This window comes from Labeo rohita, chromosome 17 (genome assembly GCF_022985175.1).
Source record: "Labeo rohita strain BAU-BD-2019 chromosome 17, IGBB_LRoh.1.0, whole genome shotgun sequence".
Lineage (NCBI taxonomy): Eukaryota > Metazoa > Chordata > Actinopteri > Cypriniformes > Cyprinidae > Labeo > Labeo rohita.
This window is the reverse complement of record NC_066885.1, coordinates 15,045,353-15,060,216: the sequence shown is the minus strand read 5'-3', so window position 1 is coordinate 15,060,216 and position 14,864 is coordinate 15,045,353. Positions and strand designations below refer to the sequence as shown.

At 35.2% G+C, this 14,864-nt stretch overlaps 1 protein-coding gene and 7 non-coding genes across 8 annotated transcripts; all 8 read right to left on the bottom strand.

Annotated features, from left to right (window-relative positions):
* Window positions 1-1,413: 1,413 nt before the first annotated feature.
* On the bottom strand, window positions 1,414-6,474 carry pex13 (peroxisomal biogenesis factor 13). The gene is made up of 4 exons (XM_051134116.1): window positions 6,305-6,474; window positions 5,171-5,892; window positions 3,739-3,861; window positions 1,414-2,841 (listed from the first exon to the last, which is right to left on the bottom strand). Exons 1-4 carry the CDS (start codon window positions 6,373-6,375, stop codon window positions 2,483-2,485), a joined length of 1,275 nt encoding a protein of 424 aa, XP_050990073.1. The 5' UTR covers window positions 6,376-6,474; the 3' UTR covers window positions 1,414-2,482.
* Window positions 6,475-6,854: 380 nt separating this feature from the next.
* On the bottom strand, window positions 6,855-6,965 carry trnal-caa (transfer RNA leucine (anticodon CAA)). Its single transcript has 2 exons — window positions 6,928-6,965; window positions 6,855-6,900 (listed from the first exon to the last, which is right to left on the bottom strand). It is a non-coding gene; the product is annotated as a tRNA-Leu (tRNA).
* A 284-nt stretch (window positions 6,966-7,249) lies between these two features.
* On the bottom strand, window positions 7,250-7,360 carry trnal-caa (transfer RNA leucine (anticodon CAA)). The gene is made up of 2 exons: window positions 7,323-7,360; window positions 7,250-7,295 (listed from the first exon to the last, which is right to left on the bottom strand). It is a non-coding gene; the product is annotated as a tRNA-Leu (tRNA).
* Window positions 7,361-9,029: 1,669 nt separating this feature from the next.
* On the bottom strand, window positions 9,030-9,139 carry trnal-caa (transfer RNA leucine (anticodon CAA)). The gene is made up of 2 exons: window positions 9,102-9,139; window positions 9,030-9,075 (listed from the first exon to the last, which is right to left on the bottom strand). It is a non-coding gene; the product is annotated as a tRNA-Leu (tRNA).
* Window positions 9,140-10,050: 911 nt separating this feature from the next.
* On the bottom strand, window positions 10,051-10,160 carry trnal-caa (transfer RNA leucine (anticodon CAA)). The gene is made up of 2 exons: window positions 10,123-10,160; window positions 10,051-10,096 (listed from the first exon to the last, which is right to left on the bottom strand). It is a non-coding gene; the product is annotated as a tRNA-Leu (tRNA).
* Window positions 10,161-10,947: 787 nt separating this feature from the next.
* On the bottom strand, window positions 10,948-11,058 carry trnal-caa (transfer RNA leucine (anticodon CAA)). Its single transcript has 2 exons — window positions 11,021-11,058; window positions 10,948-10,993 (listed from the first exon to the last, which is right to left on the bottom strand). It is a non-coding gene; the product is annotated as a tRNA-Leu (tRNA).
* An 836-nt stretch (window positions 11,059-11,894) lies between these two features.
* Window positions 11,895-12,005, bottom strand: trnal-caa (transfer RNA leucine (anticodon CAA)). Its single transcript has 2 exons — window positions 11,968-12,005; window positions 11,895-11,940 (listed from the first exon to the last, which is right to left on the bottom strand). It is a non-coding gene; the product is annotated as a tRNA-Leu (tRNA).
* Window positions 12,006-12,293: 288 nt separating this feature from the next.
* trnal-caa (transfer RNA leucine (anticodon CAA)) lies at window positions 12,294-12,404 on the bottom strand. Its single transcript has 2 exons — window positions 12,367-12,404; window positions 12,294-12,339 (listed from the first exon to the last, which is right to left on the bottom strand). It is a non-coding gene; the product is annotated as a tRNA-Leu (tRNA).
* Window positions 12,405-14,864: the final 2,460 nt, after the last annotated feature.

Here is a 14,864-nt window from a genome sequence, read left to right as displayed (position 1 = left end):
AAGTAGATATAGGTCTCATCATTTTCAGGTAAATGTGTTTAAAAGTATGAAAAATAATGTCACTAACATACACCATTTTTCTATAATTAAATACACTTTTTTGGGAGTTATATGTGTACAACTGTTAAGAACCGTGTTAGCTAACCATGTGCTGATTAGCATCTTTGAGCTAGGTTCAAAAGTATATAAAATTGACTGAAAGGATGAATTAAAAGGATTGACATCTTTTTTTCTTTGGGTGTTATCCCATAAAATTTTCACTACCGCAACAGTCACCAACTAAACATTTCATTATTGTTTTGGTGGTGACAAAAGGGAACACCTAATCCTTTATTTGGGGGAAATAAACAATTTTAGTAGTTATGCAATTTTTTTGTATTTTAGTATGTTTTAGTATGTGGGTTAACATTCTTTATTTATGTGATGTGGTCGCTGTCAAAACATTACTCTCAATGTGCTGTCACGACCAAAACTTGGGATGTTTTGTCAAAAATAAAATATACTGAATTATCAATTAAGATGTTATGATAGTGTTTGGTTCAGTGTATATTAATATTATTGCAAACTAATGAATGCTTAAATGAAATCAGTATGATAAACTTTGACTTTTACAAAGAAAAATTGGATTCAAAATTCAACAAATCTCATAAATCACACTTGAAATATTGTTAAACTTGTAATGGATTTACCTCTGAAAATGTTGGAATAAAATATACAAATATATTTACAAGGAAGATGTAAGCAAAAATTTTAATATGTCAGTATAACCCTTCTTATTTAATTATATATTACTGTGTTTCTGTAGTGACAAATCTGGGGAGAGGAAAAATATTCCAGAACTTTCTGAAAATACAATATGAGAATTAACTGAAATATTAGAAATGTGTACCTTGGACATTATACAGTTTGCACACATACATAATTTGTGCACAAAAGACGTTTCCAACTCTGACTTTGAACAAATTCTTTGGAATAGCCCATATACAGTACTACTATTGAAGTTTAAGGTTAGTAAGAAATAAATACTTATATTCAGCAAGAACGCATTACATTGATTAAAAAGTGACAGCAAAGACATTCATAATGTTAAAGTTTTCTATTTAGTTTTCTAAATGTATCTCAGATACAAAAAAATACTATAAATACAGGATCAGTGACAAAGAAGACTGGAGTAATGACTGCTAAAAAAGCTGTGCTATCACATGAATAAATTACATTTTAAAGTATATTGAAATTTAAAAAAAAAAAACAACTATAAATTTAGTAATATATCCTAATATTACTGTTCATATTATGCTTTCAAAACCCAGCAAACACAAAGCAAAAGCACACATCACTAGCAAATTGCTCAAAGTGGGTGCTCAGACAAAAATAACAAAGTTGAAAAAAGAGATTAAGTTGGCACACCACAGCTCCAAAAATATAGACTTTTATTGACAGACTCTCACAAAGGTGATGTTTTAAGTTCTCTTCATCTGCGGACTTTATCTTTCTTGTACTATATTATTAAATAAATAAATGCAGCCTTAGTGAACATGAGAGATTTTTCAAATCTATTTTTAAACCCCAAACTTTTGAAGGCAGAGTAACTGTTAGCAGACTTGCAGTGTAACATATTTTTATGACTTATTTTTATTTATTTATTTATTTATTTACAAACACCTACATTTCTTACCCAGCTAAAAATGTCAATCAGTAATTTTCCGTAATCTTGGAAAGGCTGGAACTTTGCTATACAATTGAAAATGACAGGAGATTGATTTTTTTTTAAGTGTTTACTGCCAAAATAATTGCTTGTATTTACATAATTGCACACTGTGTTAGTAGTATGAAAAAAAACAAGCAAGCCTGAAGACACAGAAAAATGCACACACTAATCCTCGATACAGCACAACTTAAAATATTAAATATTCACATTACAGAAAGATGAACCGTAATCTAAAACTTACATTAGGAGAAATCTGTAATAAAGACTGCATCATAAATTTAGGTTGATTTGAGAACCCACACTCTCATTTATACTAATCAGATGCATTAACTGTGTATGACAACAAGTTTGTAACATTTTATGCTTGATGCGAACGTATCAAAACAAACTGAATCCATTGTTCCTAATAATTATTCAAAATAAATTAATAGGCATTATTAACACAATCTAACAAACTATAATGCTGAAACACGCAATATTTTTTGTGGAAGAAAGAAAATGTGAACAAACATTGGTAATGGCTTTCAGTCTAACAGTCTATTGAAATTTGCAGAATTATGCAGTTCATACAACGAATTATAAAAGAAAATGACAATTCAACTTTACTTCAACACCTCACTTTTTCATTTCCCCCCCCTTGTTGGATCAAATTATGTAGAGGGTGATACATTCTAATGAAGGTTACAATTTTTCTCCTAGCTCCCATCACACACACACACACACACACACACACGTACGTACACACACGTACACCTCTCCTTTCATTCAAATGATTCATAAGTCCATTTTTTCTGAGGTTATCACTACAGTATCACTATTGATGTTTGTGGAAGGTTGCACCTCCAAAGCAGCGTGAAGACCTTGTGTTTCACCGTAAACAGACTCCAGTAGCTCATCTGGATTTGATGTGGTAGGGACCGCCAGTCTGGAGTTGGGAACGGAAGCTGTAGCCAGATCAGTTTGAGGTGCTGGAAGGTTCTGTGCAGCCTGCTGGGCTGGTGCCATCCTCTCTAAGTCTGCATGCTTTTTACCTCTCCTCCGGCCCAACACTTTGACGTAGTTGGCAGGTACGAGGCCAGTGGTCTGCCCATCCACACTGGCTAACAGCCAACCACGCACCCTGGGCTGTTGTTCTGAAAAAACAAACAAAAAAAAAAACACTGAGTACAAGCTGTAAGTCAGTGTTTATAATACCTATGACAAAATGTACATGGTACAAATATGCTTGACATTAGTCAAGTTTAAAATGTTACACTGTTTAATTAAAGTGTTTAAAGGGACAGTACACCCAAAAACGAAAATTGTGTCATTACTTACTCACCCTCATTGGACTTCATTAAAAATATTTTAATTTGTGTTCCGAAGATGAACAAAAGTCTTGCGGGTTTTGAACGACATGAGGATGAGTAATTAATGTCAGAATTTTCATTTTTGGGTGAACTATCCCTTTAAGTACACTTACACTGCCCTCCAAAAGTTTGGAAACACCCTAGAAAAGTGGTGTTTTGGACAATATTTGCATTAATCCTTTTTAATTTGTGATAATTTTGCACTGATAAGGGACAACACAAACTATGAAAACATATTTTAATTACATAAACAGTTTTTACATAGAAAAAACATACATTTTGGATTCATCAAAATATCCACCATTAGTAGTTATTACAGCTCTGCATAATCTGGGCCTAAATTCATTTTATTCTAAACTTAATTGGCAATCAATTGTTGAAACTATTAAGGTGTGCTGACCCAAAAATCTTTTAAAAACCTAGGCCAAGTTTAAACCAGTACCCAGGCATCACAGCGGGAAAAGGGGCATGTTTGACTTTGACATGTATATATTGCCATTATTATGTAATCAAAATAAAAATTATTGCTGGTCTGCAATGATAATGTCAAGTTACTTTAATGTATTTGCACCAAAAAACGATAAGGATTTATGCTGATATCGTCCAAAACCACACTTTGCCAGGGGTGTTTCCAAACTTTTGGAGGGCAGTGTATGTTCAGCGTTTTTCTTCTTCTTTTACCTTTAGGGGCAAGATTAAGCATGTCTCCAGCCTGTAGAGAGATCTCTTCCTCTGATGCAGCTGTGAAGTCATACTCAGCTCGTGCTACCACATGGTCATCCTCCCCACTTGCCCAGTTAGTGCCTATAAAACAGAACAGACAAATGCTTCAGAAATCCATCCAGCACAAACATACAGATGCAGAAACACATTCAGACACATACAAACAAATGTATGTCATCCAATATTTTTTTATAGGCTGCTAATGAAAATATGCATTTGTGAATGATAAAATTACTTAACTCTGCAATATATTTAGTGACCTAAGTGCTACGTCAGAAGTGTAGAAGCTTCTGTCTGCATTGTTCTAAAGTTTGTTTTCTAAATGTATTATTATATTTTGAATTTATTTGATCAAAAATACAATAATATTGCAACATATTACAATTCAAATGAACTGTTCTCTATTTTAATATTTTAAAATTACTCATGTGAATTTTCAGCATCATAACTCCAGTCTTCACTGTCACATGATCATTCAGAAATCGTTCTAATATGCTGATTTGGTGCTCAAGAAACATCTCATCTTATTATCAATGTTGAAAACGGTTGTGCTGTCTAATATTATTTTGGAAACTATTTTTTTTTTTTCAGGATTCTCTGATGAACAGAAAGCTAGTTTTGATTTTTATTTACCTAAATTTAATTTATCCTAATTATTTAAAACAGAAATAATTTTTAACATTATAAATGTTTTCGCTGTTATAATAAATGCATCCTTGCTGAATAAAAGTATTTGTTTCTTAAAAAAATAAAAAACTACCCCAATCTTTTAAATAGTAGTGTAAATCATTCTCATAATTGGTCCTATTGTCCCACATTAAAGCCAAAATATGAACAGCAGTTATATGCACTACCAGTAAAAAGTTTTTGAACAGTAAGATTTTTAATGTTTTTTAAAGAAATTAATTTATTTGTTTATTTATTAATTTATTTATACACATTTATTTGATCCCAAGTACAATAAAATTAAGTAAAAACAATAAAATTCTGAAATATTTCTACTATTTAAAATAACTTTTTTTATTTGAAAATATTTTAAAATATAATGTATTCCTGTGATTTCAAAGTGGAATTTTTAGCATTATTAGTCCAGTCAAAGTATTAATTTCTCTCATTTCTGAATAGAAAAAAAACTTTGGATCTTACTATTCATCAAAGAATCCTTTTTTTTTTTTTTTTTTTTTTACTGTTTTAAATACTGATAATAATAAGAATGTTTCTTGAACAGAAAATCAGCATATATTAGAATGATTTCTGAAGGATCATCAAAATTTAGCTTTGATCACAGGAATAAATTTGGTTTTTTTTGCCAGACCTGTAAATTGTGAAAAGAGTGTGCAAAGTTTAAGTGTGAGAACAGACAGAACAAGAAGGGAGAAAAATGTCTCACCATTTTCCTCAAGACCCTCAGCAGACCGCAAAAGCTTCCAGATCAAATACGGCCCACCAAGAACTACAGCAAAAAACAAGAAAATGGGCCATGACTTGACAGAATTCGCTCTGGGGTCTTCATTCCCTGTGCCTCTGGCTCCTGAAGCAGACACGATGGAGGAAGCGGCGCTGTCTGCCCACAAATCATCCACCTCTGAATCCTGACGCAATCCCAGCAGCCTCTGCAGCCTGCGATATAGGTATCTAAGGGTCCTAACCAAGGCGAAAGCAGAAAGCACTTTTGTGAAATGTATGCGTAATCGGGAGAAATGATTGGCCACATCCAGAACAGCACGGAAGCTGTTGTAGACAGCAGAGAAAGTAGCGTCCATCATCATGCTGACTGACGAGAAGGCGTGGACAATGCTTTCAATGGACTGAAATGCTCCGCGGCTGCTCTCCTCCGCCTGCTGGACGAATCGGCTGGGTGGGATGTCATCTGTTAAGTTATAACGGTTATAACCCAGACCGCCTCCAACTCCATAACCACTGTAGCTGTAGGGGCTGTAGCCCCCATAGATGGAGCTCCCATAAGGGCTGTATGAGGAGGGAAATGAACTGTACGTAGGGCGGTATGCCTGTTGAACGGGTCTTGGAGGGACGGGTGGTGCCACACGTGTTAGAACTGGAGGACCAGACACTGATGGCCCACTATGTGATACTGATCCAAAGTCAGCTGAGCTAAATATTAAAAAAAAGACAGAGTCAAATGAAAAAGCATGTATAAGTAAGTGCAACAATAACAGTATCTTGGTCAAAAAATGTATATTTGAAAATAAAAGTCAGAAGACAAAATGGTATGTTGGAGTGAACTTTGACACTCGCATGCAAACAGTTACTGACGTGCTCAAGCATTAAGTTTACGTAACTTATTAGCACAAGTTAAACTGTCAACACGACCAGATAGTATTTTTCCCAGTGTTGCATTAACACCAAACTTATGAACATATTTATTAATGCTATAACTAAAAACCGGTTTATCAAGTACATATATTTTGAATATATGCGTGTTCGATAGCTAACAGGCTTGCTAGCGTTCCTAACACTTCCTCTCTTGGATATACTGGCCAAAATAAGACGAGTTTTTACGAACCGATAGTTTAGTGGTGCAGTCATGGTTCCAGGGATTCGCCTTTCCCATGGTTTTGGTGGTGGCTGAGCCATTATTTTATATTTAGACCAAAGTCGAGCTGCACTGAGCAACAAACGTCAGGAACACAAACTGGCCCATTCGCCAGACAAAGCAATCGCTCCTTCACATCGTTCTGACTGTCTTGCGACACGAGACTAAAGCAATCTATTACTGAATCGATTGCAATGTGCTTGTTTCTGTTCTTGATGACTGTCTTTTTGTAATGTTTTAACTATTTAACATACAGTAATGTGTATGATGTGTCGTTAATGAATTCAATATGTAACGATGGTCTAGCTGTCGCTAAGATGACTGAAACAGGACTCCTACTCGTCTGGCGCTGCAAATCGAGCAAAATCACTGACTAATCTGACTCACCCTTTTCTTTTACATGGAAATCGTGACCGCTGGAGAGCTGTTAAAGATTGGACATTGCTCTAGCAGTAGCACACGACGTTCTGCGTCAATATGCCTCGTTTTTATTTCGTGTTCTGTCACTACAAAAGACTCTTGTCAGAAGTGGGATTTGAACCCACGCCTCCATTCGGAGACCAGAAGCCTCATTACCTGAGAAGGTTGAAATCCTTGAGTCTGGCGCCTTAGACCGCTCGGCCATTCTGACACTACGTTGTGTTTTTTTATGTGTTGGTGTAATTAATTAAATATTTTGGAATCCAAAATGTTTCATTGTTATGCTGTGTATGGATTTTGAAATATTTAATATATTTTAATTTAATTTGTAAACATAATAGATTCAAAATCATCTAGAGAAACAGATTGAAAACTTCGCTTTTGCCAAGTAATAGATATTTGACATAGTTATAATCTGAGAACACATACTATATTGCTTGTGTCGTATTTTAATATACAAGTATTATGGCATTTTCTCGAGTTTCTAAAAGTTGCTGTCAGAAGTGGGATTTGAACCCACGCCTCCATTCGGAGACCAGAAACCTCATTGTTTGAGAAGGTTGAAAGCCTTGAGTCTGGCGCCTTAGACCGCTCGGCCATCCTGACAGTACACGAACAACATTCGCTGCAACTGCCAGTATAAGTGAATTACACAATAGAGAATCCAAAATATTTTAAACATAGGGAATCCAAAATGTTTTATTTTTATGACTTAGGATTTTGAAATATTTAATAATTTTGAAATAATCTTGTTGCCTCAAATTTAAAAAGTCTAAATAAAAATTCCTGTTTAGAACATCCACAGGGACATTTTTACAGAGATTTTAGTTTGTTCTTCCATTCCTGGAACTCTTGAACACATGTGACATGTTTGGATGTTTTCAATTAGCTTTCAGTGCAAATTAATATTTATCCCTTAGTTTTAGAAAATACCATGTTTTTTGGGAATATATTGAATTCCCTTTTTTCTGACATAGTGGATATTGTTATTTTGGTTGGTAAATACCACATTTAGTCATGAAAATGGAAGAAATGTAAACCCTACTTTACTATATTTCATAGATTTCGTGAGAATATTTCAAAGTTTGATTACAAAAACTAAGTTCAACCCTAATTCTAGAAAAGTTGGGACGTTTTGTAAAATTATAAAATCTGTGATTTGGTAATTCTATTTAATTTTTATTTAACTGACAAAAGTACAAAGAAAAGATTTCCAAAGTTTCCACTGACCAACTTTTGTGTTTGTATTTTGTGAATATAAACACTTTTTTTTTTAGTTATTTATTATGCAACACACTCCAAAAAAAATTGGGACAGAGGCAAAATAAAAGTAAAAAGGTTATAGAATTTTCAAAATAGTTACTATTTTAGTGCTGTGCTGATTTATATATTTATGTTCAGTTAAATTTCAAATCTTGCTTTTTTGTCAGTGTGGTTTGCTAAGGAAATGATACACCGTCTAGTCTAGAAGCGGGAGTATTCTTTTAAACTAGCAGCTAACACTAATGTAACACTACTACACTGGCTGCGAACTGCTCGACATGTGTTAAAGCACATAGATCCCGTTATAATCAGTCGTTCAGTAACAACTGAGCGCGAGCGCTACAGTAAACGGATGCCGCGTTCTATTTCTGACGCACTTGCGCTACCGATAAGTTGTAGAGACGGCGTTAGGATGTGGCAGACCATTTTCTTTTGCAAGTTTCAGCTCGTACATCTTTGGTCTAAACTCGTCCTAACCAAATGCCCCCCAAGAACAGATCAGCGCCCCCCTTTCAAAAATATTGCTTGCAACGCCCCCCGATGCTCTCTGAACACCCACTGGGGGGGAATTTGACACATTCATAGAGAACACGTACTATATTGCTTAAGTCATATTGTAATATATAAGAATTATGGCATTTTTTCAGGTTTCTAAAAAGTTGTTGTCAAAAGTGGGATTTGAACCCACACCTCCATTCGGAGACCAGAAGCTTCATTATCTGAGAAGGTCGAAACCCTTGAGTCTGGCGTCTGTGTTTTCTGTGACTGTAAGTATCAGTTAATTAAACAACAGGGATGCCAAATGTTTTATTTATTTTATTTTTTTACATTTTGAAATAATTTGCAAACATAATTAATTCGAAATTGTCGCGAGAAACAGATTTCAGAAAAAAAATCCAGGTTAGTTATCGTTAAGTGAACGATATTTGACATTCATAATCTGAGAATACACTACATTGCTTGTGTCATATTTTAATATATAAGCATTTTCTCGAGTTTCTCGAAAAGCTGTTGTCAGAAGTGGGATTTGAACCCACGCCTCCATTCGGAGACCAGAAACCTCATCGCTTGAGAAGGTTGAACCCTTGAGTCTGGCGCCTTAGACCGCTCGGCCATCCTGACAGTTGTAAAAGTCCGCTCGCTGTAACTACTGATATAAGTGAATTAAACAATGGGGAATCCAAAATATTTTAAACAATACAGAATCCAAAATGTTTTATTTTTATGAAATAGGATTTTGAAATATTTAATATATTTTGATTATATTGCTTAAGTCATATTTTAATAATAAGCATATACAGCATTTTTCCAAGTCTCTGAAAAGTTGTTGTCAGAAGTGGGATTTGAACCCACATCCACATTCGGAAACCAGAAGCCTCATTGTTTGAGAAAGTCGAAACCCATGAGTCTGGCGCCAGACCGCTCGGCCACCCTAACAATCGAACCACAGTTTTTTTTCAGTAAGTGTTTTTTATGACATGGGATTTCGAAATATTTAATATATTTTGAAAAAAAAATTACAAACATAATTGATTCGAAATTGTCGCGAGAAACAGATTTCAGAAAGAAAGAAAAAAAACTTTAGGTTAGTTTTCGTTAAGTGAACGATATTTGACACATTTATAATCTGAGAATACATACTTTACTGCTTGTGTCATATTTTACTATATAAGCTCGAAAAGTTACTGTCAGAAGTGGGATTTGAACCCACGCCTCCATTCGGAGACCAGAAGCTTCATTATCTGAGAAGGTTGAAACCCTTGAGTCTGGCGTCTGTGCTTTCTGTGACTGTAAGTATCAGTTAACTAAACAATAGGGATGCCAAATGTTTTATTTATTTTATTTTTTTACATTTTGAAATAATTTGCAAACATAATTAATTCGAAATTGTCGCGAGAAACAGATTTCAGAAAAAAAATCTAGGTTAGTTATCGTTAAGTGAACGATATTTGACATTCATAATCTGAGAATACACTACATTGCTTGTCATATTTTAATATATAAGCATTTTCTCGAGTTTCTCGAAAAGCTGTTGTCAGAAGTGGGATTTGAACCCACGTCTCCATTCGGAGACTAGAAACCTCATCACTTGAGAAGGTTGAACCCTTGAGTCTGGCGCCTTAGACCGCTCGGCCATCCTGACAGTTGAAAAAGTGTGCTCGCTGTAACTACTGATATAAGTGAATTAAACAATGGGGAATCCAAAATATTTTAAACAATACAGAATCCAAAATGTTTTATTTTTATGAAATAGGATTTTGAAATATTTAATATATTTTGATTATATTGCTTAAGTCATATTTTAATAATAAGCATATACAGCATTTTTCCAAGTCTCTGAAAAGTTGTTGTCAGAAGTGGGATTTGAACCCACATCCACATTCGGAAACCAGAAGCCTCATTGTTTGAGAAAGTCGAAACCCATGAGTCTGGCGCCAGACCGCTCGGCCACCCTAACAATCGAACCACAGTTTTTTTCAGTAAGTGTTTTTTATGACATGGGATTTCGAAATATTTAATATATTTTGAAAAAAAAATTACAAACATAATTGATTCGAAATTGTCACGAGAAACAGATTTCAGAAAGAAAGAAAAAAAACTTTAGGTTAGTTTTCGTTAAGTGAACGATATTTGACACATTTATAATCTGAGAATACATACTTTACTGCTTGTGTCATATTTTACTATATAAGCTCGAAAAGTTACTGTCAGAAGTGGGATTTGAACCCACGCCTCCATTCGGAGACCAGAAGCCTCATTGTTTGAGAAGGACGAAACCCTTGAGTCTGGCGCCTTAGACCGCTTGCCATCCTGACATTACGAGACAAGCACTCGCTGTAACTACTGATATAACAATAGGGATTCCAGAATATTATCGCTTCTGTCATATTTTAATATATAAGCATTATGGCATTTTCTCGAAAAGTTGTTGTCAGAAGTGGGATTTGAACCCACGCCTCCATTTGGAGACCAGAAGCCTCATTGTTTGAGAAGGTCGAAACCCTTGAGTCTGGCGCCTTAGACCGCTCGGCCATCCTGACAGTATAACAAACATGTGGTAAGTATTGGTAGAATTAAATAATAGGGAATCCTAAATGTTTTATTTTTATGACATAGGATTGTGAAATATTTAATATATTTTGAAATAATTAGTAAACATAATGGATTCGAAATTGTCGCGAGAAACAGATTTACGAAAAAAAACTGTAGGGTAGTTTTCGTTAAGTGATTGATATTTGACGCATTCATAATCTGAGAACACATACTATATTGCTCAAGTCAGTGTTCTCAAACTCAATTCCTGTAGGGCCACAGCTCTGCACAGTTTAGCTTCAACCCTAATCAAACACACCTGATCAAGCTAATCAAGGTCTTCAGGATTACCAGAAACTTCCAAACAGGTGTGATTTGGAGCTGGTTGGAGCTGAACTCTGCAGAGCTGCGGCATTCCAGGAATTGAGTTTGAGACCTCTGGCTTAAGTCATATCTTAATATATAAGGATTATGGCATTTTCTCAAGTTTTTGAAAAGTTGTTGTCAGAAGTGGGATTTGAACCCACGCCTCCATTCGGAGACCACAAGCCTCATTCTCTGAGAAGGACAAACCCTTGAGTCTGGCGTCTGTGCTTTCTGTAAGTATCAGTTAAGTAAACAATAAGGATGCAAATTGTTTTATTTTTATGACATAGGATTTTGACATATTTAAAATATTTTGAAAAAAATTACAAACATAATTGATTTGAAATTGTCGCGAGAAACAGATTTCAGAAAAAAAACTTTAGGTTAGTTTTCGTTAAGTGAACGATTTTTGACATTCATCTGAGAATACATACTTTATTGCTTGTGTCATATTTAATATATAAGCTCGAAAAGCTGTTGTCAGAAGTGGGATTTGAACCCACGCCTCCATTCGGAGACCAGAAGCCTCATTGTTTGAGAAGGTCGAAACCCTTGAGTCTGGCGCCTTAGACCGCTCGGCCATCCTGACAATTGGAAAAGTCCGCTCGCTGTAACTACTGATATAAGTGAATTAAACAATGGGGAATCCAAAATATTTTAAATAATACAGAATCCAAAATGTTTTATTTTTATGAAATAGGATTTTGAAATATTTAATATATTTTTAAATAATTTGTAAACATAATGCGAAAAAATGTATAGGTTAGTTTTCGTCAAACGAACGATATTTGACATATTCATAATCTGAGAATACATACTATATCGCTTCTGTCATATTTTAATATATAAGCATTATGGCATTTTCTCGAAAAGTTGTTGTCAGAAGTGGGATTTGAACCCACGCCTCCATTTGGAGACCAGAAGCCTCATTGTTTGAGAAGGTCGAAACCCTTGAGTCTGGCGCCTTAGACCGCTCGGCCATCCTGACAGTATAACAAACATGTGGTAAGTATTGGTAGAATTAAATAATAGGGAATCCAAAATGTTTTATTTGTACGACAGAGGATTTTGAAATACTTAAAAGATTTTATATATTGAAACAATTTGTAAACATGATAGATTCAAAATTGTTGGGAGAAACAGATTTTAGAAAACGTTAATTTTGTTAGGTAATTGATATTTGAAACATTTACAATCTGAGAACACATACTATAATTGTAGGGATGGGACGAAAAATCGTTGCAACGCGAATCAAGAAATGATTCAGCATCGATTCTGAGATTTTCCGAACACATCGCGATTCTGTCTCAAATCGATTCTAAGCTTAAGCCCCGTTCACACAGAGGCTGGCAACGAGGTTGCTAGTGGGCGTTCCCACTACTGGCTGCCTTGACAGCGAATCAGGTTTCTTGCCGCTAAATTCAAACATTTTGGAGGCAAAAGACTAAATATAATATAAATATAAATTAAATCTGTACATACAAACAAAAACGAATGAGAAGCAGAGCCTACTTTTTTCATTGACTATGTTATCTATGGCTGAGAGAGGAGAACGATCACATGAGCTCTACCGTCTTCTTTCCTATTGGCTGTCGCTCCCGAAAGTCGCTCTTCATTTGCATAAAGTTGAGGGATTCTGAACTTTGTCGCGTCGCTGGACACGCCCCATCCGGTCGCCAACGGTCGCTGTAGCTCGATATCGCGCTTGTCGCCGGAAATCGCCAGCTCTCCATTGAAATGAATGGGATCGCGTCGCTTTGTCGCTGTGTGTCGCTTGTAGTGTGAACGGGGCTTTAGTTTTGAACAGCAGACGGCACTGCTTGCTTTAGAAACAGACGTGCTCTGCTTATTTCCAAAGCCTTACACGCACTTGTACGTAAATTAGTCATTCATACAATTAGAAAAGGTTGAAGCGAATTACACGGGTGATCACAGTAGGCTGCGTTTACATTAATCTCGTGTCATAAAAGGTGAAATTACATAACTCAAGTCAAGCCCCGTTCACACTACAAGCGACACGCAGCGACAAAGCTGGCGATTTCCGGCGACAAGCGCAACGGCGACAGTTGGCGACCGGATGGGGCGTGTCCAGCGACGCGACAAGGTTCAGAATCAGGTCAGTATGACTAAATATAGCCCATATTTGGGAATCCGAAATTCTGATTTGTTATAATGCCATATTCTAGCGATTTTTAAATAATATGTATTAATAATAATAATATGTACACATAATAGATTCAAAATGATCTCCAAAAGCAGATTTTAGAAAATATCTTGGTCAGTTTTTGCCAGGTGAGTATTGATATTTGTCACTTTTGTAAATTGAGAACACACATTGTATTGTTTAAAGCAGCTGTATTAAGTTTTGTGTATTCTTGCGACTTTGGAGCCCCTTACAGTTAAGTGAGTGGAATTTGCTGTCGTAAACATAACACTGTTGTAACTAGATAAGTTTGTCGAGACAAACTTTAAGTTGGCTTGAGAAAGCCAGAACAGAAAGTTTTAAAAAGTTTGAAAAGTTTATAAAGTTTAAAAAGTTTAAGAAGTTTTAAAAAGTTTTACATTTGATAGTTTTCAGTCTCAAGTCTAAAGTAGTTTTAAAAGGTTAAAGTTTGAAGGTTTTGTAATTACAGTGCACGTGCATTTGCAGATGTCAATAAAACACTACAGGAAAACATTTAATTACATTGGAAACAGAAATTATTATAAGAGGATTTGTTGTTTTATTTTTCAAAATGATACATAAAATTCTTACTGTCATTGTTTTTTAAGCCTGATTTCAAATGCATTAATGTCTATTGCTTTACCCTTCAGACCCAGACGTTAAACATAAAACTGTATAAAAGTGACATAAACACAACCCCTTTCAGTTTTACTGTATGAAAATTATTTGTAGAAATCGTTTAAATATATACAGTCGCATGTTAACGTGAACCATTTTACAATTTAAACCACAGTACAACACATGATAGACATGATTAATGTACGACAATTATATAACGCCTGTTGCATTAGAGGCAATGTGTCCCAAGTGCATAATTCCATGATTGTCCTGTGCGGCACTATCTTTGACAGTCCACAAGATGGAGCTGGAGCAATGTTCGCCTCCGTTTGAATTTGGTTTAGCACTATTGTAATCTATTATAAATGTGTGTCTCTGGACTGACATAGATCAGGTCTCCAGCAGCAGTGAAACATTAGTTGATAAAGATCAAACAGGATTTGTGAGAGGGTATTTGCTGCCAGCCAACACGGGGATTAATTGTTTCAATCAAGTTAATGAATGCACACCCAGTGGTTAAACATATGCATTGCTATTGCCTGAGAACTAAACAGTTCTCAGAAGCAACCAGAGGTCATGTAAGTACCTCTGCCAATCTCTGTTAAAAATGCTACTTGAAAATCTAAAAACAGCTTGTGCATGGTACAAAATATGACTTTTTGGCAA